Source organism: Sylvia atricapilla, chromosome 11 (assembly GCF_009819655.1).
Source record: "Sylvia atricapilla isolate bSylAtr1 chromosome 11, bSylAtr1.pri, whole genome shotgun sequence".
In the NCBI taxonomy this organism is placed as follows: domain Eukaryota; kingdom Metazoa; phylum Chordata; class Aves; order Passeriformes; family Sylviidae; genus Sylvia; species Sylvia atricapilla.
The window spans coordinates 12387652-12414615 of record NC_089150.1 but is presented as its reverse complement, the minus strand read 5'-3'; the positions used below and the strand labels follow the sequence as shown (position 1 = coordinate 12414615).

General features: G+C 42.9%; 1 protein-coding gene across 5 annotated transcripts; it reads left to right on the top strand.

Moving 5' to 3' along the window:
* The first annotated feature begins 802 nt into the window (after positions 1-802).
* On the top strand, positions 803-24593 carry IP6K2 (inositol hexakisphosphate kinase 2). Of its 5 annotated transcripts, none has more exons than XM_066326696.1 (6): positions 803-819; positions 17279-17578; positions 19717-19939; positions 20777-20952; positions 22178-22353; positions 23795-24593. In XM_066326696.1, the coding sequence occupies exons 2-6, from the start codon at positions 17377-17379 to the stop codon at positions 24290-24292; spliced, it is 1275 nt and encodes a 424-aa protein (XP_066182793.1). In that variant the 5' UTR covers positions 803-819; positions 17279-17376; the 3' UTR covers positions 24293-24593. The 5 variants fall into 5 exon arrangements, with proteins under 5 accessions (XP_066182793.1, XP_066182789.1, XP_066182791.1 ...); XM_066326692.1 differs by lacking the exon at positions 803-819 and adding an exon at positions 1467-1574; XM_066326694.1 differs by lacking the exon at positions 803-819 and adding an exon at positions 1667-1686.
* The last annotated feature ends 2371 nt before the right edge of the window (positions 24594-26964 follow it).

The following is a 26964-nucleotide window of genomic DNA, read 5'->3' as shown; positions in this document are numbered from 1 at the left end:
TCAGCCCAATGAGGCATAGATTTGAAACAAAATTTTTAAATACCCAAGGGAAGTCACAGGTTAAAATGGTGAGAGACACACACAAAAGCAGATTTTATAGCAACGTAATCATGATGGCACCAGCCAGATAAATGAGAACACTCTCACCAAGCAGGCCTGCTTGGCTTTGACTGTCAGCCTGATGAACAAGAGGCATATTTTATGCAATGAGAACCAAGGGGTATAATGGTGTCTTACACAAGACTCTAGTCATGGTTTTACTTTAGAACAATTAAAAACCAGAGATCTTCTGCCCTCTAAACCTCTTCGGTGAACCAATGCTTACTCTCCAAACCAAGGAGCTATTCCTGAGCCAGAGAAGCCTGGGGCCCACACCCAGGCAGACAGTTGGGAAGCAGAAGTGGGAGGTTTGAGCAAGATGCCCCATGCAGCCCTGCCTTGGCAGCTCAAAGCCAGAAAGGCTGTGTCCCTTACAGAAAAAAAGGATGCCTGTTGCTGGGTGTGCTGCGCAGAAGAAGTGTGGTGGATGGCTTTTAGCTCTGACCTTTATTTAAATGAAATGCAGAGTAATTTGTATCTGAGTGGAGCGGTTCTGTCTCATTAGTGTGATTAAATAGATGGCAGAGCGTTAGTAAGTTCATTGTCAGAGAGACTGTTGCTTAGTAATTTAAACTGCAATTATCTCATTATTCTTTTTTCCTTACAATGATGGTGGCTCTGTTGTTACCCGCAGTTCACGGCCTTGCATTCAAACCTTGATGACTGTGGTTGCATTTTGAACATCAGGCACTGGCCGGAAAAAAGTCATCAACGGTAAAGGTGAGTGGGGGGAGCCTCTAGGACTTCCAGCTGCGTTTGCCAGAGGTTTTTGGTGTATAGGAACAGAAGCACTGGATGCGCAGTGAGCTCAGGCACACAGCCCTAAGAGCCTCCTTACTTCAAGGGCTCCGCAGAGGCTCTGCCTCCTCCTCGGAGCGGCGATGGAGCCCTGCAGCCACGCCCTGGGCACGGCCGAACTGACGACGTGTCGCACGCTAAGGGACAAATGGTTTTCAAGCAGGCCCTGAGGGGAAGTTACGGAGCGCCCTGTCCATGGCTGCTGCGGCCTGCGCAGGTGGAACCCACAGGTCAGGGAGCTGAACGGGACAGGCCCAGCGTGCGCGTCCCTGGGTGGTGCCTCCAAGCTTGGGGCCCCCGCCAGTGCCCAGCGCTGCCCGCTCGGGCGGAGGCCGTGCCCTCGTTTGGCTGGCGGAGCGGAGGCAGGCCCCGCCGGGACACCCCGAGGGGCGGCCTGTCCCCGCGGCGCCGCTCCCGCCGCCCGTTCCCCGTGGAGGGGCGCGCGGCCGCGCCGGGATGCGGCGGGAGGCGGAGACCGCCCCGCTCCCCTACCCCGCTCCCCTAGCAACAGGGGCGCCGGCGGCGCCCAATCAGCGCGCGGAGGTGCGCGCCCAGCCAATAGAGAGGCGGGCGGGAGGGCGGGGCCCGCCGGAGCGAGGAGGGCCGGCCACGCGCCGCGCCGCCATCTTGACGTCTGAGGAACAAAAGCGCTGAGGCCGGTGCCGGCCCGGCATCAGGTAACGGGCGCGCCCCTCTACCCCCGTCGCTGCCCCTGCCCCCGGGGACAGTCGCCGCTGAGGGGACAGCCGCAGCCCCGCCCGCCCGCAGATCGGTGCCTGGGCCGGCGAGGTGGGGGTTGGCGGCTGCCCGGGGAGGATGCTTGGCGGCAGCCTGGGGGTGTTGCCGGGCTCAGCGGGCAGGGAGGGGGCCCTGGCCTGGAGTCACCCGGGGGATGCGGGTATGGCCGGGCTGGGGGATAGCGGTGACAGCGTTCGCGGAACATCCCCGTCCGCCCTGCGCTCCCTGCGCTCCCCGCGGGGCTTGGCGGCTGCCGGCCCGCGTTCGGCGCGGGGGGGCCGCCAGTGGTGTCTTCATGGCTGCTGACCCCGGAGCCGGTGGTCGCCTCACGCTGTTACTCAGCACTTCTGTGAATCGTCAGACGTTGTCTGTCTGTTTTGCCCGTGTGGTGGGTGTGCTGCTGCTCTGACGGCTGCTTGGTACGCTCGGTCATAGTTCTAAATGAAAAACGGGTGCTGCGGGATATATTGCATAAGCGGATGTGATGCTCAATACCCTTTTTCTTCGTAAACTGAAAGTTCGGGGTGATGCCTTCTTAAGAACTGGTTTGGGGATCACGATTTTTTAATACCTTGTTAAGGTGGCTTGGGAGCTGCAGACGGTTTAAACAAAAACACGGTTGAGGCTTTGGAAATAGGCATCTATTTAGATTTAGAAAATAAATGTTATCTTTGTTGATAGAGTAACAACTTCTCGGTAGTTACACCCTGATATGCCCTTGGCCTTAATTCCACTGGGAAAAATACGTATGTTTAACACTGATATCTTTCCTGATGTGTGCTGGCATTTAATTGCCCTCTACTTCTAGGCTTTTTTTTTTATTATTATTATTTTTTACATGGTGTCTTATATGTCCCATGTACTCAGGTGTTTTTATAAATGCATCCAGTACCCCTGTGCTTTTCGTGAACATCTAAGGGGACAGTTCTGTTTCAAATACTGTAATTAGAATTTTGCTTTAAGATTTGGTTCTGGAATATTAATGTTTGGTTTAACTTCTTAGTCAAGTGATGTATTACTGGTCATTGCTAAACATGCAGCACTGTAAAGGTAGTAGAGCAGTTCCGATCTGACACTTGAGGATAACAAGGTCAGGGTTGTTTTGGCCAAAAATTGACCTCTTTGCTCATATTTTTTCTCATATATAAGCCAAAACTGACTGGTAGAATTTTCGTTGAATTCATTTGTGTGTTGTCAGGGCTTACTGGTAACATCAAGGAATGGAAACTGGCTGTATGTACACGTGCATCCACGCATAAATATGTGTGTTTTAAAAATGAACTGATTAGTTTGTTTACTTTTGCTGATTTCCAGATTGTTGTTAATTTTTTTTTTGTTTGTTTAGTAAGTAAGGAAGAGCCCAGTGATTTAATTGCCAGAATTCAGGAAAATTGCTTTTTAAAAATAATCTTAAAGTGTTCAGAAGTGTCTCCTGGTTAAGGATCCTGGAAAGGATTACAGCTGTTCAGACATCCTTGTTTGTAAGAAATTCCAGACATTAAACTTGGCTGTGTAGCCTTTCATAAAGGTATATTCATTTAATTGAAAAACTGTTTTTCTGCCTTTTCTATCTTTGATATTTATACTTTCTGAAGTAACAGTCTGTTGTCTTGTCTGTGGTATTTCAGTTACACAAGCAATGGAAGCTTTATGTTGCCCTTTCTTTTGGAGGAAAGGTAGATGGAAGCTGTCATAACCATGTGGTGGGGTAGTTTGGAAGCAGCTGGAAAACTGGACAGTGTCAGTCATATGAATCCTGGGCCTTGTGCTCTCCATAATTCTTTCCCTACCACTTGCTTTGAATGAAGATTTAACATTTGTCTGTCATGAGGTTTTGAAAAACCAAGATGAGAAATTATGTTAAAGAACCTCTTTGCTGCCTGTCAGTGGTTGGGTTTCCATGCAGGTCAGTGGTACTGGTGTTGCTTTAGTTGTTCTCCAGTCAGCTGGGGAGTGTGAGGCTATTTTGGGGATGTTTTTTCTTTTGAAGGGGTAAGGGAAGGGTGCAAACCTCTAGGCACTGAGGGTGTCTCAGTCTATCAGCAGTGGTGACTCACAAATGTCTGCCCTTTTGGATTAGCTGGAGATGGGGAAAGATCTACTCTGCTGATGATGTACACTGTCCTTGTGGAATTTACCTACAGGGATAAATTAGATAGAAACCATTCTTTAGGAATCTCTAGTTCTTTACTGTCTGAGTATTTTAAGTGAATTGAATTAGGTGAGATCTAGGGAAGTTCTGGAGTAACTGGTATTAAATACCATTATCAGAGATGTTTAATTTGATGGTCTTTAGAAATTGGGAAGTAGCTGAGGTGGTTTTTTTTAAGAGGTCAGGCGTGCTGCTGCTGCAGCTGGGTTAATGCCTGCCTGAGCTTGAGAGCAGGTCCAGGACCAGAATAGGTGGAACAAGTGTTTCCTCTCTAACTTACATGTTGCTGGCCTTCCTGGAGAGCTGTGCTTCCAGTGGGAAAGGCCGGGGGCAAAGGCTGGTTTTTGAAGTGAAGTCAAGGTATAGGCTCATCCTTTTTGAAGTAATTCATTGGTTGCCTTAATGTTTCTGTATTCTTGCTTAAGCACAGAACTTGTTTAATGAGTAGGACCATATTCCAGAAGTTCACATACTGCATACAAAGATTGAAAGGGCAGAAACTGAGGTGCAGCTAAATTTTTTATCTTGTGTGTGGTATTTACTGCTCTAGTTGTACCCAAAGCGTGGGGGTAAGAGCCAAATACAGAGCAGTTTGAAGCTTTTTTAAGCTGACATTTTACATTCATAATAATTCGTGTTTATCTAGCGAGCATGGGCTAGAACTATTATCTGAAAGCTGTCAGGGTTTTACACTGACATGTGGAAAAACCTTGCTGCCTCTCATTGAGCTCATCTACTTATCAGCTGTTGAGTTTGCTGATTCTTAGCTCCTCCCTGTTGGCAAGAAGCTGCCGTTGGTCTCCAGGCAACGCAGGTCCGGCTGAGCATCTCTGCCTTGCTTGAAGAGATGAAAATTTTCCATTGCGGGGAGAGGATTTTTCCTCTTGCTAATTCTTTTATCTGGCTTCCTGTCTTGCACAAGGTCGTTGCATCTTTGAAACAATACAGGGGTAGTTCACAAATATCAAGAGGTTATATTTTAAGAGTTTTAGGATATAAGTGCAGATATGTGATATAAGTGTTTGTGTAACTTTTGTTAAAAATATTTCATTAGAATGTTAATTTTGGGCCTTTCATAGAATTTATTTTATTGCAAAATAGTTTTTTCTTTCCCCCTTCTGCAAAAAGCTGTATGACATTGCATCACTTGCTGCAAGCAGCTAGAAATTTCTCCTGCAAAATCTGAAGTACTGGAAGGCACAATGGAAACAAAATTGTTTGTTCAAATGAAGGTCTGTCATTGGTTGTGTTTAATCAGGTGTTCAGAGCTTGAAATCTGAAATCTTCTGCATATTCTTGGCCTGTGTGGCACAAAGCCATTGCAGCCCTGACTGTATCTCTGAAAGACCGCCTGTGTTAGAACAGGGGAATGATAATGTTCATAATAGGTACAGAACATAACACTCTGCTGTTATCAGCTATCAATGTACAGCCTTTGACCCTGTCTGAATTGCTCCAGCATGTGGAGGATTCTCTATTAGAGGCAGCTGGAACCAGTTACTGCCCAGTTTTGCATTTTTACTGGAAAAAGAAAGGATTACTCATAAAATGGTTTTGGCCACTGAGAGTCTTGCTTTGTGTGTGTGCTGTGACGGATGGTAGGGCAAGAGGTGGCACAGGCAGTGCCTGGTTTGGAGCTGAGCACGTGCTCATCAGCCAGTTAAGAGCCCAAACAGACCAAGGAACTACTGAATTCACACAGTGGTCAGTCAGCTGTATGCCTCTCTTAGTCCCTGTCTTCTGTCCTGCTGTGCTGGCATCCAGAGGGTTGAAAGGAACCGAAAAAAAAAAAAAATCATTTGGATGACTTCTTTAAGCTGGTTAATAATGCACCAGGTTGTTGAGACTTAAAATAAACAGAATCAAGGACAAAAGGTACAATTAATGAGGTTGTTTTACATTAATAAAAACAAGGGTTTGGGGAGTTTATGCCAAAATCTGTATGAGAATGAGCACATCAAAAATGGTTTTATTTTCTTGAGGCCCAGAGGGCTTTAACAATACCCAAATAGCTGTGCAGTGCTGTGATGCAGAAATTTTCTACACTGCTTGAAACCTTATCGGGAAATTTGGGTGCCGCTTAATTTCATGCTTATTGAAGATGACCTCTTTTCTTTTGACATTTGTTCTTTTCCTTTTTCATATCATTTTCCAGAAAAATAGCAATTTATTTGCTATGTGCTTTGGCTGTATGAAGACAGTGTGATGGCAGTTGATATTTTTTATGACATAATTTAGTTTAATGAGGTTACAGAAACGAGAAGTGAAACTGCCTGACATGATAGGCATCGTCTTGATCTTTCTAAGGTGTAAGCACTTTCAGAAGGTTGATTCAATTTATTGAGAGATACGAGGTTAAATTGATGGGTAGATGTGTTTGTACTATTATGACTGTCATTGCAACTGGGAGTCTGTTCGAGATACCTTAGGAAAATTGGTTCTGGCTGAATAGAACCAGTCAGTTTTCTGAAGAGAAATCTGTGAGTATTAAAGGTGATGGTCTAGTTCTAGGTAACCCTGACCAAAGTTACGTAAGAAAAATGTTAAAGTTGTATTATTTCCAACTGGGAGGGAACAAAATGATTGGGGGTGTCATTTGGAGTTCATGGAGACAGATGAGTAGTCTCCTGAGGATGAAGGTAGATCAAGTAAATGCTGATGGAGCTGCAGTGAATTGCCTGGTGACAGGATGACTGGCTTCAAGTTGTTCCATTTAAACAAAGCCTTTGACGTACTTAAACCTAAGTGCTGAATCGTGATTATGTTTTAAAGTGCAAATAATGTTTTAACATCGCTGTGTTCAAAATTTGCTTCCAAAAAATAAAGTGCTTTTTTCATAAGCTTGACTTCTTGAAATATTCCCCCCGCCCTTAGTGTGCTGTTTTTTGGAAATGCAGAGTTGGAACATCAGCCCACCGTGGATGGTGGTGCTATGTTGTGGAATTTTGAAGAGAAAATAGGTTTTTTGCAATCATCCTGTCTGATTCTTCCCTTTTTGGTGAGTAATAGTTTTAAACTAATGTCTTTAAATTGTCTCAAGTGTGCACTACAGTTTTGTAGTGCACACTTGCTGGCTACTATAAAAATTGCCTTTAAAGCAACAGATATTTTTAAGGGAATAAGACATACTCCAGCTTTGTCCATTGCCTGGGCTATTTAAACTAGCTAGCTCTTGCATATCATTAAATGTATTTCAGCCTGCTGCAAGGATAAGAGCAGTACAACTAAGATCCTGATGAAGCTTCCTTTTCTAGATTACTGAAATTGATAAGATTTTTTTCAAGTGGTTTTGTGTTGCCATTTGAATATGTAAGCTATGTGAGATTTGAATGGATTAATTCTTTGGCAATGATTATTATGCTAAGCCTGTAATTTGCCCCAGATGGTGTAAGAGAAGATCACTGAACAATGAAAGATTAAATACATAAATAAATTTTTAAGCATTTTTTTAAGTACTGTGCAGGTGTACTTGTAGAAAAGGTTCTTTTCCTGGAGGAAACTGTTCTTGAAGTCAGTTGCATTTACCAGGGGAAACAAAACAGTCTAGATTTTTTCCCTTGGTTTTGTTGTACCACGTGAGAGCCTGTCTTGTAAGACTTTTCTCTTGTCCTTACTTGCTCTCATCCAATCTGCTGCGGTTAAAAAAGAAGCACATGGAAATTATTCTACTGTATCTTCTGCAGTTGAACTTCTGTAATTGCACCGGCAACCCTGCAGGGAGCTGTGTTCGAGGTCTTAGGTCTCAGTTACTTTCAACTCTTTAGGGAAAGAACCTGCAGAGGTCACTGAATCATACAAACTCTTCCCTTTAAGATACAAATCTGGGTTGTGTTATCTGAATTGAGATGTGTTTGCAATAGTTCGGGATGTTTTGGAATGTAAATACAGTTCTAAAATACAGATTAAATGCATCTCATTAATGTGGGCTGTTTGGAGCAAAAACTCCATTTAACTCAGTCATCAGAAGTATTCTTGGAACCTACATTTGTAGAACTGCAGTTAAAGATGGGGATAGGCATTCCAAAACATGATGACTGTCTCCTTCTCGGCTACTTTTCAGTTTTCCACATAAAGGGACTAAACTTCTTTTGAGGGGTATTGATGGTATAGGTGAATATACACATGAATAAAAAGCATTAAATAGGTAACTGTGCATTTAGGGTACCATTCTTACTATAATTATTTATTAGTTAATGATCTTTGCTGTGCATTCCTTTGGAATTTTTTGCTCAAGGAGTTAGCTTGGATTGCTGCATCTAGGCATCAAAGCTTTAATTTAACAATCCTGTCCTTTGGGCCCCTAGTTCTTATGGTATAAAAAGCATTAGAGGTTGGGATTTCTAAAGGAATTAGAATCAGGAATACAGAGAGAGAATCTTAGTGTAGTTAAATGAGGGTGGACTTTGAAACGGGCTTGACACTTGTCCTATATGAACAGTATTCTTCTTATCACATCAAATGGATCACAAATGAAGGGCTGGTCACAAAGACTCCATGTTCTTTCATTGAGTGACTCAAAATACAGTTCCCAGACTGCTAAATTCATGGTAAAGAGAAAGGCATAGCCGTGGATTTATTTTAATCTTAATGCTGGAATTTCTTGAGGGTGTTGGTGTCTTGAATAACTTTCATGTATGTAATCCACACAGTTAAGCTCTTGCTGTCATATTATTGGAAGATTAAAGGCTGAGTGCTATTTTGGTTTCTCCATGACAAAGGGTGGTACTGTCTTTTTGTAGCAACTGGTGATTTTGGCTGCTGATGCCAGAAGACCGTTTTAAGATGGATCAGTTTCTAAATAGGAAGTTTAAGTAGCTTAGTTTTGGTGGTTAAGGTTTCCTTAGTTTCCATGGCATTTTTTTTCTTGGAAAAGAGACTGGTTCTTAAATTATACAGTCCCTAAAAAACCTACATGGGTCAGAATTGCATGCTCTTTTCTGTCTGAATGTGCCTAGTAACTTGTAACTTGGCTTTATTTTAGTTCCAGGGAGAGAAAATAGCTTTACTTGAGAGGTAAAACTGGCATTTTTCCAGAACTTTGTGCATGTAGGTGTTAAGATTACAGATAATAAATGGTGTAGGGAAAGCTGAAAGCTGTTGCTTTCTTTTAGATGTTGAAATATCAGTTGCACTGGGCACAGAACCTCCCTGCTGAATTTTAAGAAATTGCAGCTGAGGGGCTGCTGTGCACGCTTATGTAAAAAAGCTACAAGTTCTTGGTGACTTGCCCTGCTTTCCTAGACAAAAGGATTGGGGAACTGAGTTTCTCATTATAATGTAGATCTGGTTTAAGGAAGACAGGAATAATAATTGTGCATGAGGAATAATAGTCATGGAACATTATGCAACTTCAGGTTGGTTTGTGTGTAGTTTGCTCCCTTAATATGTTATGCCTAATGTTTCATAGTTCTTTAGTTTTGTCAGTTCAAGCTATATTTAAAAATCTTTTTTTCTATAGGAGGTGGCTCTGCAGCTATTGTGTTAAATATACAGGTGTAAATACACATCTTAACCTCTGTGGCAGTGTTTATCTCTGTGTTTGGTTTATATTTAAAGGAAGACAAAACTAGAACTCCGTGTTTGGGAACTAAAAGGAGATAAGATAAACATGTTGCTAGTTAAAAAATGGTTTGCATTGAAAAAGGGCATCTTTATACATTTTTTCAGCATCTCAGTGTCTTTCATTTCTGTATTACAGACAAAATTCTTTGTGGATAGAAAAGGCTTGATGCTCTGGTTACAAGAAAGGATATCTCAGGGTGCCGCCTTACACTCCTGAGAAACAGCAGAACAGGACTTTAATGTAGCACTTGTGAGTCCTTTCCCCGTTGTAGCTGCTGTTGGACTGTCCCTTTCAGAGTGGAAGAAATACCTAGAGGACTGGTACCTTTGGGTGTGATATAGCTGACATCCTCAGAGGAAGCTAGAGCATTTCAAGGTATTTTTTGGCAGTTTGAAAGCAAAAAAAAGATTCCTTGGTGGGAATCTTTTGTTTGCTAATGTTTTGAAAGCTAACGTTAAAAACAGGATTAGCTTCCTACCTTGATGGACCAAGACTGCTGTGGAGTCATTGTGTTCCCAAAGGGTTTTGCAAACACGTTTTGTAGGTATTTTGTGCATGAGTTCACGTATAATTCTGGATTTCTAGAATCCATCTGTTATGCATGATTAGGTAAATTATGGTACTTGTGGGTCCCTTCCAACTTAGAATTTTTTGTGGACAGCTAGTATGCCTTTGCAGTACATAGCCCTTAATTTGTGAAATTCATCCAAGGTATTTGTTTCCTTACTTATCTTGAGACATTACTTGATTTTTCTAAACTGCAGCAATGTAGTGCTGCAATTACCAGCCATTTAGTAAAGATAAGTTAAAAAAAAAGACATTATATCAATATTTTTAAGAAGCATGTGGCTTCTTTTATTGGTCTAGCCCAAGGACACGACACGAAACAAGAAAAATAGACGGAATATGTAGGTCTGAAGGAGTTGGTTACCCTTGAGTTTGCAAGTGTTCTGCTGAGTGTTTTTACAAAGCATCATGCTTACTCATCCCTGAGTACAAGTTGTGTAACTTAGTGGTCATTATATTGATTGATTTGCTGCAAAAGAGCTTAAATAACCTTGATTTGCATAGCTAGATACAGCTCAGCATCAGTTCGTCATCACAGTCACCTGTTTCAAGTTATACTTAATGAAAAAAGAAGAGGTTTTTCCTTGCCTAGTCTTTCTTTTAAAGAAAGACTCCAGTATTTCCTCCCCCTTGATGTTGTGACACTGTCCCTCTACCTGTCATGGTGTTGAAAATCATTGTCTGCTTTATTAAATTTGAATTATTTGCTGCTTATAATGTATTTTTTGTTTATAAATAAAAGAATTTTGAGAACTGACTATGTTAGTACACTTTTCTACCAAAGAAAAACTTTTCCGTTCCAACTGGTTACCAGAATAAATGTTTGGCTTTTGTAATCATGCAGAATTTAGGGCTGCTCTTAAGACTTTTTCCAAAACTGTAGGATTCATACAAGCACATTATTATGTGGGCTCTGCATTTCTGTCTCACTGACTTAAAAACTATAAACTATAGCTTTTAGTATTTAGTTGCATTAATTCTATTGCGGATACAGATGGCTTCAAAAAGTATTCTAGTGTGGGATTTGCATTATATGTAGAGGTATAATGCATCCTCAAAATCAGGAATAGATTAAAACAATTGTGATAAATGAATGCAGAGCTCATTTTTCTTTTAAGAATTAGAAATACTTATTTTAAAATGTTTGCTCCCTTACCTGACGCAGTTAATTTTTAAAGTGTGTTCTAAGGTAGCTGACTGGACACCAGAGGATATGAGTATCTACATTCTAATCTTAAGAACTTCTGAAGACAGAACACATCAGAGTAACTTCAGTTCCTGAGCCAAGCAGTAGCTAGAGTGAATGTTAGAAGCAAATCATTACTAATGTTACTCTGGGTATATTTGCTAATGAAACAGTGTTTTGTGTGGAGGAATGGCATTGATTTTCATCAAAATTATTCACAAGTTGTGCAGGACCTTTGAACCTGAGCATATTTAACATAGCTAATGCTTTTAATACTCTACAGTTGCATCCTCTGCTTTCTTTGATTCAAGGAATGTAACTTGCTATTTGTAAAGTACCACATTACCTGTAATGGAACAAGCAGTTCAGTCACATGAGGGCTTGTAAAATTCCTGTAACTTTTCTTGGTTTGTACATGTATTATTGTAGACTCTTATGATGTGTTTATCCTGCTTCAGTCGTGAAAGGTCATTCTCTTTGAGCAATATAATGACTTACCAACTCAGACCTCAAATACCTTTTCCATGTTGTGTATGAAACAGGTGGTGGTGGGGTGGGCTCTCAAAAACATACCATGTGTTTTCTTGTTTCTTCATGAATGTTCTTTGGCCTGAAGCAGCTTTCTCTTTGGTTGATTGAATAGGTCACTGATACTCTTCTCTCCTGTTGGCTGACTGTGCCATTCCTCTCTTTCCTTGTTATATTGATTTTGCTCAGCCTGGGTTTTGGTAGCAGGATGGCCAGAAAGATGGTTCCTGCAAGGAGCTGCTGGAAGCTTCCACTGTGTCCATCAGAGCCAGTCTCTGATGGCTTTTGAGGATGGACATGCTGCTGGCTAAAACTGGGTGGTCACAATTAGAGAGGGTGGTAACACCTCTGTGATGACATATTTAAGAAGGAAATCAAAACACAGTCTCAGTTTTGCTCCTAGTCAGAGAAGAGGAGGTGGTGAGAACATGTGAGGGAAAAAACATGGCAAGACCAAGGTCAGTGGAGAAGGAGAGGGGAGAAGGTGCTCCAGGCATGGGAGCTGAGATTTCTCTGCAGGCCATAGTGAAGCAGGTTGTCTGCCTGCAGCCCGTGGGGATCCACAGGGGACCCAGAGATCCACCTGCAGCCTGTGGGGGAGTTGCCCATGCTGGAGCAGGTGGATGCCTGGAGGAGGCTGTGATCCATGGGAGACCCAGTGGAGAGAGAGGACCCTTGCTTCCAGGCTGGAACAACCTGTCCTTGGAGGGCTGCACCCCTTGGAAAGAGGAACCCTCGTTCACAGCAGTTTTGGGAGGACTGTCTGCCCACGGGGGGAATTTGTGTTGCAGCAGGCAGACCTGCTGCTCGGGAGAGTGGAGCCATGCTGGAGAAGTTCACAGAGAACTGTCACCCGTGGGAGGGGCCCCACGGTCGCACACAGGGGAAGGACCCTCCCCTGGAGCAGTGGAAGAAAGTCTCGGTGATGAACTGACCCAAAAACCCCTGTGCCCTGTCTCCCTACATTGTTGGTGGGAAGGGGGTGGGGGGGAAGGTGTTTTAAGGGCTTATTTTACTTCTCGTTATCCTCCTCTGATTCTTTTAGTAATAAATTCATTTTGCAACCTTACATTGAGCCTGTTTTGCCCTTGAAGTCATTCTCCCAGTGATTAACTTGTGAACCCTTCGTTAATTTTTCTCTCCTCTGCCCAGCTGTGGCAGGGGAGGCTGAGTGAGTGACTCTTGTGGGTGCCTGGTGTTGTGCCACCATTAAACCATGACACCTTGGATCGTTGGGAAGGGGCTTTGCTTTGTCTGCTTCAGCACCCTGCAGCTGCTCTGCTCTGCAGATCTCTGCCCTGTCAGCTTCCTCTGCACTCCCCAGTGAACTGAGGAAAAAGAACAGGCAGAAAGCTTTGCTGCCTTGCTATTTCTGTCCCTGTAAAGCTGATTTATGGCTATGTGGAGTTGAAGATGCTAACCATCCAAAATAAAAAGCCTGCACTAGAGAGAGCCCAGTTAAACAGATTTAGCAGAAGGGCAGCTCTGCATTAGTAGTCCTACCATTACAAAGTTTTGGCCGGAGGTGTATTATTTTTGAGATTGTATGAAGGAAGAAGCTGCTGCTTAATTGAGAGCTGTGCTCTCTAGAGGATGTGATGCAATTACGTGTGGGACTAAGTCGAGAATCTGTAATGACATGAAGTACCTTCCAAAGAATGCCATCATCTGAGATTAATATTAAAAGCCTGAAAACACAAATTCATTGTGGTATTCTTTTGATGGTCATTGTCACACGGGGATATTGTCACACATGACGGGGATGTCTGTAAATGTTCCTTCGGGTTTGCAGGCATGGATTTTAAGCATCTTTTGCCGCTTACTGTAGGAATGACATTGCTCAGGCTAATGTTACTTTGTCTAGGCACGTTTGTTTGCTTCTTCAAGTTGTGTCAGATTTTTCTCTTAAAATACTTGACATGTGAAGGGTTTTTTTTAATGCGCTTTTTTGGCTGATTTGTTGTTTGAACAAAAACTCTCAGTCAAAGGCACTTAAAAGCACGTAGGAGGAAAAGGGCAGGGTACAGTGAGCCTGCATTTGCTGTCTGGGAAGATTGCCTAAATACAGCTGTTCTGGGCTCTTTCTTCCCCAAAGAGCATTGAGAACAAACTGGGTGTAGAATCAGAGGAAAGGCGGTGAAGAATTGCATTGTGCTTTCGCTGGTCAGTGCCACTTGAAACTGTTGGTCTTAGGTCAAAGCTTTTATTTGTAAGGAGCTGCAACTGGTTTGGCATATTGTGAGGCTGTTTATAGAATTAAGGTATTTATAAATGAAATGGTTAAGAGCGTTTCTGATGGGCATTACAGTTGTGCTCTAGGCCCTGTTAATCTGAATGGTAAAATTCCAAATATTAAGGAGAGCCAAAATGACAAACAAATCCTGATGGTTAGTAATGGTAATGTTAAGGCATGCAGCAGAAAAAAAGTCAGATCCTACTCAAAACCTTTTTGCGAGTGAGAAGAATTTCGTTGGGTGAAAACAGACTGTATTTAATAAGTAAACAGTACTTCTTGAATGGCTAAAATATAATAATTGGTCAAAGTGAAAACTAAAGCCTCATTGAAACCTAAATTATTGACAAGATTATGTGGTCTTGCTGCTACCTTCTTGAGCACTGTTACTATGTTCAAGTCATATCTGTTTTAAGTTCATAAAAAGGCACTAAGTTGCCTTGCACAATTAAGGGGCTTGGCTGACAGCTTTGGAGGAAGAAACTCCTTGCTGATGCTCTGCTCAGCAGTCCTTGCACACAGTTTCTGCTGCAGAGCTGTGTTAATAGAGCTTTTACAGCCAGCATATGTACTACAAAAATTCAGCTGTAGAAATGGAACATGGGGGAGTTGTGCTGTAGTTTTTTGGAAGATAAAAACAGAAGGAGAGCTTACTAATACAGGCACAGTAAACTCATCTTCATTTGTGTGAGCCTGCCCCTTTATATCTGGGAGATTCACATTTGTCTTGTGGAAGTGCTGACTGGGTACACTGTGTTTGACTACATACGAATGTTTCTAACATTTCCTAAAATAACACCACCCCATCTAAATACCGTGTCATTTATAATAACTTATAAAGTAATTTGTATAATATCAGAGCACTAAAAAAACTTGCCTTGTTTTTCCTTGAATGGGAAGTTACACTATGTGATGTGCTGCCAGATCTTAATTGTTTAGGAGAGGGTGAAGTGGAATGAGTAGTCCTGTCCAATTCTGTGCTCGGCAGTTCCATTGCTGAGTGCGTGGCGTGATCTGTGTACAAATATTGTCCAGACCACTTGTGCATCCATGAAAGCAAACAAGTCGAGCTGCAACTAATGAGCTCCCTAAAGATGTGTTGGGTAAACAAGGTGTATGTTATCTGTGTTGGAGGTGATGTTTGCTAGTGTCATTTATACAATTTGTATTCTAGATATCTTCAACTCCTGGTGCAACCTTAGCGCAGGACTAGGACAGATTCAAGTGCTTGAGCTTAAAGGATTTTGCAAGGTACTTTCTCAGTCTGAATCGCTGCAGTTGGCAGTCAGTGTCTCTGTATCGGGGTAATTAGGAAGGCAGCCACAGAATGGTGATGCTGTCTTGGAACAAGTGGCTCTTGTGCTGCTGCTGTTGTGCAGGGCTGTTGAGTGTGGCTGTGTAATGTAAAGCTCTGGCACTCCAAGATCACATATGTGTGTTACCACACCACCAGTGAAACCTGGCACACTTCGGCTTTCCCTCAGAAATTCCAGAGGACTGGAGGCATTATTGGCTCTAGAAAATCCTAATCAAAACTCAAGATTTGTAAAATTACTGATGCAGTGTACAGACTGATACTTGAAATTTCTGTAGGAGAAAATGGAAACAATTCTCAGAGTTTTACTCAGGAGCTAATGTGGCTTGTCAAGTGTGTGTTTGGTGACAGCTTTATGTGTGTTACAGGTGTTCTGGCAAGTCAGCTTTCAGGTGAGCCTTAGTGAGGAGTAGTGTGGCTCTGCATGGAGTGGGTGCTACTGTGGGGAGCCATGGAGAATAAATGTATAACAGTGCTCCCTTCTGACTGCAGCAGCTGGAGAGATACATTGGACTCTCCGGGACTTGGAGACAGGCCATGGTTACATGGCTTTGCTGCACTGTCTGGGCACTTCAGGGTTGCTCAGCTTGATAGGTTTTGTTGAAGTGGCTTGTGTTTGGGGTGTAACTGAGAGGTTTTTATATGTGTGTCTCTGAGTTGTCAAGTTGTTGATGCTGAGGTACGTGAGAAAATTTTGTGGTGATGCAGTAGCTGCACTAGAAAAAGAATACTAGGAAATTAAAAGTAGTACAAAGAAATGGAAGTTTATTGATATTGCTCTAATCTTAATAATATAAGTTATCAGAAGATAGTACTATTTCTGGGGAGTACTATTCCAGATTAAAGAGGGGAAAAAAGAAAAAACAACAACCTGAAAATGTCAAATAAGGCGCTTGGAAGAAAGGAGGCTAAAAAAAACCACCACCAGAAAGCCCCACCAACAAAAACACATTCAACTCTTATTGACCTGTTAACCGTAAGTGCAGGTAAACATTATAGGACCTAGAGTTCATTCAGTTGATCGATCTGTTGTTTCTTTAAGCAGTTTAGTTGTTTAATTCAATTAATGCTCTTATGTCCAGGACATGCTGTAGGCGTCTGTAGTTCTGGTAGCACCGCTGCTTTAAGCCTGCAGGTCTCTGCTCTTCCAGTTAATGTAAAGCTGTTAAATATCTAAGGAGGACAAATAAAAATAGACCTGTGACCTAGAACATTTCGTAGTCTCTTTGAATTTAAGTGCATTATTGTTCGTGTAACTATCTTGAGGCAAAAAGAGTATGAGGTTGTTTTTAGCCGCAAAAAGTTAATCATTAAAGCTTTAGTCTAGAATTAGAGTAACTCGACTTAAAAATTTACTGGAAGGCAGAGAACAAGACAGTCATGTTTTGGCTTTCAGCGTCGCTCCTTTAATTGCTTTCTGAAGTGCAGGTTGCATGAAACTGGAGCGTGGCCAGAACCGAGCAGCGTGCGGTCACAGGGTACAGAAACAGATCCTTTGGATGCAGCTGGCGCAGAGCACTGCCTTCTGCTGAATGTATGAAAAAAGAACGTTCTTGGAAGAGGGCACATTAGCATTATGGCTGGCCTGTGAAGAGCTTGCGTCTGTTTAATATTTTCGGTATCTGACATGTTGTTGTGCATGAACGCGTGAAATAAAGGTCCCGCCCTGGGTGTCGGTCGCTTGCTGTCCTTGGCTGGAAGGGGGGAATTGTCCGCTCGGTGCCGATTCCCGTGTTCTTGGCCCGCAGGAGGCGGGGCTGTCGTTGGGGGGCGCTGGAGTCCCGGGTGGCCGCGGGTGGGTTTCGTTTGAGGAAGCGGCCGAGCGGCGCCGCCCGCCGCGCTCCTTGTGCCGCTGTGCGCGTGCGCCTGGCGCGCTGGCCGCCCCGCCCCCGAAGCCTCCCATTGGCTGCGGCCCGGCGGGGGCGTGTCCGCCACAGCCTCCCCGGCTGCGCCCCGCGCTCGCCCGCAGTCGGCCGCGTCCGGAGCGAGGGCGCCGCACGCTCGGCTGTGCTTAACCCCGCTTAGCTCTCGTCCTGCTGCCCGGGCCGCAGCGTGCGCGGACACTGACGGCCGCCGCTCTCTTGTGTTTGCCTTAACAGACTTTTGAATCAGAGTAAACACCTGCGGGGCTCGGAGGCTTCAGGCTCTGAACTGCCTTCACTATTGCTGCCGCCTTTCTGTCTAATGTGCTACAAGGATGAGCCCAGCATTTGGAGCAATGGAAGTGGAGCACTATTCCAAAGGAGTCCTGCTCGAGCCTTTTGTCCACCAAGTTGGAGGACACTCCTGTGTCCTCCGGTTTAATGACACGACCATCTGTAAACCTCTTATTCAGAGAGAGCACCAGTTCTATGAGACTCTCCCAACAGAAATGCGTAAATTCACTCCACAATATGAGGGTAAGTTACCAAACCTTTGAATGGGTTCGGGCTTTTGTTTCTGTTAATGCAAGTGTGCTGTGCTCTCTGTTCTCTCTGAAATCTCTTCTGTGTGGAAGAGATTTGAGGGGATTTTTTCATGTATTTTGATGTTGTCTGAGGCAGGCTGTGGAGATGCAGGGTGGAAATGCTTGCCAAGTTGGTGTTTGGGCTGACTAACAGCATTAGAGTAGAGCAACTCTGCTGGTGATAGCCCATATATCTCCCTTATCTCCCTTAGGCACACGTAAGTAGCTAACAGCTTGAGAACATTGCTGTGCTTTTTTTTTTTTTTTTTTTCTTTTTTTTTTCCTTGCCACTTGTTTAATGTTTACAAAGGATTTGGTAAGGATAGATAATAGTGTTTTGTGTAAGCTTAGTAGTGGTCTCTTTTGTGCTTTGATTTCTTCTCTGACTTTCATTTCGATTGCAGTTAAGTACATGCCAGTGAGGTGTCTTGTTGAATACTTGGAATGTTATTTCTGCCATTAAGGAAATGAAAATTCATGGCGTTTAGGTAGGCAAGGATCAAGTAGCTGTGATGAGGCTGAGTCAGAAGTTATGTAGGAGTGGAAATTCCAGTTCTCCTTAGAATTGCACTAGTTAACAGGAATACTTCTTTTTCTTTCACCTATTCCATCTACTGCTGCCTGATGATTAATAAATAATATGTCTGAAGCACTTTTTAAAAATGGAATTGCTTTTTAAAGTACATTGATTTTAACAACCGTGATGGTGATGAAGTTTTGTGTTCTCTTTGTGAAAGTGATGGAAGACTTCAGTGATGTTTCAGAGTTAATATTGTCTGCTCATTTACAGAGACTTTTTGCCATGTCTAATTACAAGTTCTGTTGGACTGGAAGAAAATCTGATCTTTGAATGATACTTTTCAAAATGTAATAGAACAATTGTGCTGGTATATGTGGTTTTCTGGGAAGTATGGGGAGGGATTTAGAGCGAAGGGGCCTCACTTGGTCTACCTTTGTTTTTTATTTTCAGAGTAAAGGCAAAGAAGTCATTTACTAGCTGGCTCCCCCACCTTTTTTCACATTGTCCTTTCCTTTGTGACAGTGGCACAGTCGGAGTTTCTGCACTCCCTGCTCCAGCCACTGCAGGTCTGGGAGCTGCCTGCCCAGCTTGGAAATGTCAGTCTCTCACCGTTACCTCTCCACTAGCTAGTGATGAGCTGCCAGAACTGTGCAGACTGATTGATCTGAAATAGAGGACTGGAAACAAAATAAAAACCAATTCAGATAATTGTTACAGCTTCTCCTTTAACCCCTGAGACTTATTCATATAGTACTGGGCACATCTGTCAGTGCTCCGCTAAGACAATTAAAATGCAATGCAGTGCTCTAGAGACCCCTGAGGGGAGGATGAGGAGAAAAAATGCTTTTGAGGTTCACCATGTTTCTGTACCAGAAACAGATTTTCTTTGTATTGCATTTTTGTTACCTGTTCCACAAGATTTCTGCATAACCAGTATCAATAAAATATATTCCAAAAAAATAGGAGAAAACGTGTAATTAAACATGGTGATTCTTAGTAGAAGCTTTTGGACTGGTTTCTGTTGAAATGTGACACTTCCCTTGTTTTGCTCTCCTTGCACATCTTTCCTTTCCTTTGGGGATCTATAAACCAAGTATTGTTTGGATAAGTGCTTTTTGCTTAACTGTCATGCAAAATTTAAAAAGTTTTTGGTGTGATTATTTTTTTTGTGCAGGTCACTTTTCGCTGCAAGGTGTTAACAAATGCTTTACATATCACTTATAATCAGACCAGTCCATTTTTTTTTTTTCATTAATAAAATTTTTTTTAATTGAAATTGTGTCCTGTTATTATTTGATTGTTACTTTACTGCCTCAGAGAGAGAAAATGACCTTTTGTATCACTGTTGTGCCAATATGATAAATTGTCTTTTGTGAGGTGTCATTTTTGTCTAGCTCTTTTGATATTTGTTAGGTTGGCAGATGAGGTTTGGCCTGTGGCAAGATAGAAACTAAGGACTGGGGTAAGAGAAAAAATAAAGTTGCTGTATTTTTAGTGTAAAAGAATGCATTCTAAAAGACTTGCTTGTCACTTGAGCAATTCATAACCGTCTGCATCCTTTTTATCTTCAGGTGTGGTATCAGTGAGCTTTGAAGAGGATGAAGATGGAAACTTATGTCTAATAGCATATCCATTAAATGGGGACCACGATAACTTAGAAAACTTAGATAACTCTGACTGTGAACCCAAAAGTAAGCTATTGAGGTGGACTAACAAAAAGACAATGTTGTTAGAAAATGAGAAGATATCTAAGGAATGGGTCCGGCAGCACAGGAAAGAGGAAAAAATGAAAAGGTAAGTTTGACTTTTAGCTGCCAAATTCTGGTTTCCAGAATTCCAGGGAATTCTCCAGAACTTTTTCATTTTCTTTTCCTCTCTTGTTTCTTTTGTTTTTCCTGACCTCTTCAGTGCAGATGGGTTCACTAGAAAAACTAGTATATCCCTAGCCCTCAGTAAAGGCTAAGTTTAGTCTTTTAATTTCTTTTCTGCTGTGGTCAGTTGAAACAGGTTTCCCAGAGTTACTTTTGAAGCTTCAGAAAGAGAAACAAAGCACAAAAAAACCCCAAACCCAGCCACAAAAAGGCACTCCTACAAACAAACAAAAAGCATTCACCCACTTGCAGGAGAATAATAGTTAAAAAAACTCCACATAATTAGGTGCTACTGTGTATGGCATCCTTTGTTAGCAATCCTGCTTTTTCTCTGCTAGTGACATTTTTGCCCTTGTTCATTCCTATTATATGTGCCCATTTTGAACTGTGAACTGTGATGTGTTGTGCTAAAAACAGTGACCTTAGCAAAGGGTAAACCTTAAGGTGCATCGCTGCCTCTTGCATTTCTTCAGAGAAGTCATGTTCACAGGTGACGGATATATAAGTAGAATTACTACATATTATGTTACATTTGGCTATATGCTCATTTTTATTACTATGCAAGTGGCTTTGTAATGGTTAAAATACTACTCATGGGCACCTGGTTCACATGTACAGAGAGGAAAGTAAAGCTTTTGCTTGCTGTTAATGAAGGTGAGCAAAATAGCTTGTAAAGTTAAATCCATTGACAATCCCTCTTCAAGAGCTTATTTTTCCTTTTGACCTGTAAGTAATTTGCTGCTTTGTTCTGTTTTTCTAGTCACAAACTGGAGGAAGAATTTGAGTGGCTGAAGAAATCTGAAGTCTTGTATTATACTGTAGAGAAAAAAGGAAATGTTAGTTCTCAATTTAAACACCATAATCCTTGGAGCATGAAATGTCACCAGCAACAGTTACAGCGGATGAAGGAAAACGCGAAGCACCGAAATCAATATAGTATCCTTTTCCTGAAAGTACCTCATAACAATGGAATGAGTAGGGCTCTGCCTTTTATTTCTGGAACATTCCAGATAAGAGTACAGGGCAGGCTTAACTGCAGTTCCGAGAGACTCTCTGAAGCTGTGATTTATTTGGCGTCTTTGAAGGGTTTGCCAGCACTTTCTAGAAATGGGCTTTTCCAGCACGTCACAAACTACCTCAGCTAGGAAATTCAGAGAACCGAATTAAAAGCTTCACTTTGTGGGTTAGTGGACAGGTTTTACAGCATAGTGTGTTTGGTGTCTTCCACAAGAACAGTTTTCTACTGAGAGTTTTCAAAGGACATGAGTTCTGACTCTTTTTATTACTGTTTTAATATTGGTAATCTTAAAAACCAGTGTCCTCTTCCTCTTTTCATCAGTTTCTTAAGTATAGAGGATGTTCCCGTGCCTGGAGTTTCTGCTTCTGGTACTTTCTTTTTAATGAGCTTTAAGAAAAGTTGAATACAAACAGTCATGTGGGATTGGAGCGTGAGAAACAAAAAACTGACTGAATCCATGAAGGCTGAAGCACATTGGTTTTGTGCTGTGGAACCACAGGAACTCATCTCCGCTCTGAGCATTCTATCAAAAAGTGGTCTTGCTGTAGGTTTGGATGCAACTGATACATCCTGCAAAAGGAGTAGTATCTGAATACTGAGGTAAACAAAATTCTCATATGTGAGGAATTTTGGTGATGGTGTACTTCAACATTTGTGACTAATAAATCAGCAAATTGATAGCATTTTTTGTCTGTTACCCTCACCATTTCATTGTAGATTATTCAGTTGCCTAAGAAGTGTGTGATGTCTTTGGCACAGCAAAATACAGATGTTTTAAAGTTGTAAAGATGGTATGGAAATGCTTCACTGGTTTTGAATGATATTACAAACACAAAGTCTTCACTTCCCACAGGAAAAAGAGTCTCTTGTAGACAGGAAATACTTCATAATTCAAAGTCAGCTGCCAAGTTATATTTCTGTATAACCCTGATTGTTTTTTGTTTTCACTTAATGTGGAAATTCAGTAGTCTCTTGAGACCAGTAAAACTGGAACTGGCTTAAAACAGAGTGGGCATCTTAAGTTTATGTAACTGTAATTTTTCTAGATTACTTTATACTAGGCATATTCTGGATATGCTTAAAGTTAAGAGTGAGACACGATAAAATCTGTGGTAACGTCCTCATTGTTCCTTAACGGATCAGAATTCATTTTGCTGGAGAACCTGACGTCTCGCTATGAGGTTCCGTGTGTGCTGGACCTGAAGATGGGGACCCGGCAGCACGGCGACGACGCGTCCGAGGAGAAAAAGGCGAATCAGATCCGCAAGTGTCAGCAGAGCACCTCGGCCGTCATCGGAGTGCGGGTCTGTGGCATGCAGGTGAGAGGAGAACTCAGCACGTGTGGCCAACAGTCCTGCACCTGTTTCTGTTAGAGTGAAGTTTGGGGGTTATGTAGCTATCTCACAAGTTGTTGCCCTCGAGCTGCTGTGCTTCGTTTCCTTCGCAGAGGGGACTGAAGGTTTTTGAGTGTCGCTGATCAGTTGGAGGTGGCAGCCATCTGCAGGAGCAACCTGCAGACCACACTGCAGCAATGAGTGCAGGCTCTGAACACACAAACAGCCTCCTGAACTGTATCAGCAGTTCAAAACTGTTAAAGCTACTGATTCAATTAACATTTCAGGATAGCACAGGGAACAGTTACAGGGGGACAGTTATATACATTTTGAATTAAGCATGTGGAAATCTGTCAAAATATTAAGAAGCAATCCGTTCTGTTCTGTAACTTTGAAATGCCACAAATCTTTCACTGCTTGAAGTAGACTTGTTGCAAAGTGCAAGCAAGAAGTGCTTGGTAAATGTGATAAGACTTGCTGCCAGATGAGGAGACACTGTGTAGACTTTGACCTGAATTTTTTGTTTACTTGTTTCTGTATTCCTAGAGTGACAAATGGGAAACAACATGTTTGTGTTTGAGTTTTTTCCTGAAGCTTCTCTCCTCCTATCCAATAGATTCCAGGAATGCTAGCAGTGTTTGCTAGAACTTGTTCCACAGCAGGACTGTTGGCATGCGTAGTGTTCAGCTCGCTGTTCAACTTCAGAGAAAAACATGAGGCAGAAATGAAAGTGGAAAGTGTGGGAGCTGCATTTCTAACCACGTTGTGCTGGGATTTGAGCAGGGCATGGGCATTGTTCACTTTCCAGTGTTGACCTGTGCTGGAAAACAAAAAGGAACTTTGGAAGCACCTGCTATCCTTTCTTGTTCAGGCATTATTGAACTATTGGTTGTATGGACCAGTCTCCTATGCCTTCCTGCAGGAGGGCATTTTCCTGCAGGAGCATCTCTGACTTCTTCATATACAGATGTTTATGGGGTACACCTTAGTTTTGTATAGGAACGTTTGCTGTCATCAGATCTCAGCATGCTGAGAGTCACTGGTTCACCAGGTGCATCCTAGAGCAGAGGCAGCTGAATGAGTGGCTGTGGTACAAGTTGTAGCTTGACTTTGGAGATCTTGGCTGCAGCTTTCCTAGTCTCACTTAAAGTGCTTGTTGTTACATTCTGGGTGGAAAAGCTCAAATCTAAACTGAAGGAATTTTCCACTTCCTCTAAGTTGCACAGGCTCTACTGGATCTGTCGATAGTAATTTTTATAATTGTGCAAGAGCAATTCTAGAGAATAGTATGTCATCTTGTAAAAGCTTTAAGGAGTGTGCTTTTCTGGGTTTCAATTTTTATTTTGGTGTCCCCTCAAGGCTTTGGTGTCAATGTACCAGCAATTTTTAACTCTTCCTTTTTCTTGTCTTGTGTTTGTATATGCAGGTCTACCAGGCAGGCACTGGCCAGCTGATGTTCATGAATAAATACCATGGAAGAAAACTCTCAGTCCAAGGATTCAAAGAAGCACTTTACCAGTTCTTTCATAATGGCAAATACCTGCGCAGGGAACTCTTTGAGTCCGTTATTAAAAAACTTACTGAACTCAAGTCTGTGCTGGAGAAACAGGAGTCCTATCGCTTCTACTCGAGCTCCTTGCTGATCATCTATGATGGAAAGGAAAGGCAGGAAGTTGCCGTTGACTCGGATCCAGAGGACCTAGAGGATCTTTCAGAGGAATCTTCAGATGAGTCAGCAGGAGCCTATGCCTACAAACCAACGGCCAGTACTGTGGATGTCCGCATGATAGACTTTGCCCACACAACCTGCAAGTACTATGGAGAGGATAGTGTGGTGCATGAGGGCCAGGACACGGGTTACGTTTTTGGACTCCAGAATTTAATAGATATTATTAAAGAAATAAGAGACGAAAGTAGTGAATAAACAGTGTGAATGCACATCAGTAGAAAGCACTATTGTGACTCTTTGTATTCCAAAATTATTGGCCACTTTCTGGTGGTAGGAATCTTCACAGGCTCTGCAGAGGTGGTCCTGTCAGAGTCAGCCTGTCAGAGTCAGATTTGTTCAGAGGGCATTTACTTACATTGGTGCTGGACCTAGCACTGGCAAAACTTGGTATCCTTATTTATTTTAACTTTCTTAAACATTCCATGTTTGATTACTCAGATACCTCTGTTACCCCTGTGTGTATACGTTCCAATAAAATTCTTTTTGTTCATTGTAAGTGATGCTTCTGTTGTTGCTGGTGGCTGAGGAGGAGAGGAAGCTCAGATCTCTGGTGTAATGCAGAAGCAGCATATGAACAGCAAGGCTTACCTGCCTCATGAGACCACCTGTGGGATAGCATGTCAGTCCTGGGCCTCCTGTCAAGAGTGATGAGCAAGCCCAGCAGAGCCTCTGAGCTGGCAGGGCCCAGCACCTGCTCTTTGAGGTGAGGCTGAGACAACAGGTCTGCATAGATTGGGTAAAGACAGCTTCCGAGAGGCCTCCAGAAGTTCCTTCCAACCAGAATGAGGACTGATCAGTGAGAACTTCCTCTTGAAATCAACAACCTATTTCGTGTGTCTCAGGTCTTGTAACTAGATCTTATGCTGTGTAACCTATTTCTAGAGAGCTATAGATGTTATTCAACCTAAGCTGAGGCAAAACGTGTAAAACTTGTACAGGAATAGCTGCAACAGCAGCAACCAGGGCAGAGCTGCCAAGCCTGAAAAGTACCTTAAGTAGCTTAAAATCTTACTTGGGACAAACTGACAGGGAAGCATCAGAAAGTGAGAGAGTCATGAGTAGCTGAAATAACAGAGTTCTAACTGAACCAAGGGTTCTGTTAAGGCAAGCATTTATCTAGCCATTTTTAGATACAGGTCTTCTCCCCTTGAGAGGTTTGTACGTCATCATGATAGTGCAAGAGAAAAATGGGTGTGGAAGTGCTGAGGTAAGTGTGGAGAAGTTGTTTGTACAGATAATCAGAATGAAGGAGTCAGTTTCTGCAGAAAAGTCAGGTGAATCATCTCCCTGGCCCATGCTTTGCCTGCAGGCTTGCTTAGGAGAGGGGAGGTGGGGTGTGGTAGGAAAGCTGCAGATCTGCTGGAGGAAGGTCACCTTCTTCAGCTGGCTGTAGCCCTGTAGATTCAGTTTCATATTCCCCAGCAGTTCCTATCAGGTTCTGATCAAAGTCTGATGGCTCTCCTATGTTCCTTTGTACTTTTTAAAGAAGTTTTTTACCTTTGCTTATACATGAGTTTGTGGGTGGGGTTGGTTTGTTTGGGATTGTGTTGTTCCACATTGTTCAGGCACCGCTGATGTTGATTTTAAACAACATCTTGCAGTTGCCTCGGTATTTTATGCCAGTATATGGGCTGTTGTCTCTGGAGATGGGCTTGTCCAGGCTGAACAGGCCATGTGTTGCTTCTGAGTGGACTCTCGGTGGTGAGTGCAGCTAACAGGGCGCTGTGAATTACTCCTGGCACTGCCGAAAAGCCTTGGGCAAGAGGGGAGGATGGGGCTACTTATTCTTGGCATCTCAACTGCAAAATGCCTTCAGCATTGATGAGCAGCACTCCTGCCTGTTGTTCCCAAGATGTGCCCAGCACAAGGAGAGGGGCCAAGGCTGCAAGGTGATATTTCCTTTTCAGTTCTCCGTTTTAGGATGTGATATCCTCTTCTAATGAGCTAATGACGAGTCTCTTGGCAGGCACTGTAGTTGCCTGTCATTGCTGCTACTTACGAATAAGCCTCCCTGTGCAGATTCATCTGATACATGGTTTGACTTTGTAGTCTGAAATTAGCAGGGATAAAGTCCCTAACGCATTACGTAGGAACTCTGGAGGGAATTAATAAAATCCAACGAGAACAAGTGCATTTGCTCTGATGCAAGCTGCCTCAAGAACAGACCTGCAGCCACGGCCCTGGGTACAGGCAGGGAGCTGCAGAAACACTGCCAGCTGGGTAAGCTTGGTTCAGACACGGTTTCAGCAGTATGATGTCAGCAGGCAGACCTGGAGCACTGGGGAGTCCATATAGAATAACAGCAAACCCTCAGGTGCAGTTGGTGCTGCTGCAGGAAGGTGGAGGGACCTGCCCCTGTGGGCTCAAGCCAGCATTGTTAAAATCCTTTTGCCAATATTGTCTGAGGATTAAGAGATGCTGTGCCAGGGCTCCAAATCTACAAGAGGTTGGGAGCTTCCTGTTCTGCAGCAGCTGGGGGTGGGGGAGCAGGAACAGAGAAGACCTTTTTCATTAGTTACTTTAAGGTATGTAACTGCAAAACATCAGGAGGAAAAATCCCTTCCCTGTGCCACATCCTTGAAGGTTAAAAAAGGGGCAACCCATGTGCAAGTACCTCTAAATGGCATATTATCTGTTTTGCAAAGTTCAAGACAAGGTTTCTTTTCCTTCCATGCTGTTCTCCACACATCCCTCCGAGCAATTCCTTGTTGGTGGAAAGGCAACTGTGTAACTGCCAATGTGCTGGGGTGGGAATGGAGTTCCCACAGTCCCTGTAAATGGCCCCCCAGCCCTGTGCCTGGCCTTGGAGGACAGAAAGGAGATGAGCAGGGGTTGAGTTTGGGGATGGCGTTTGTGGTCACCTGCCT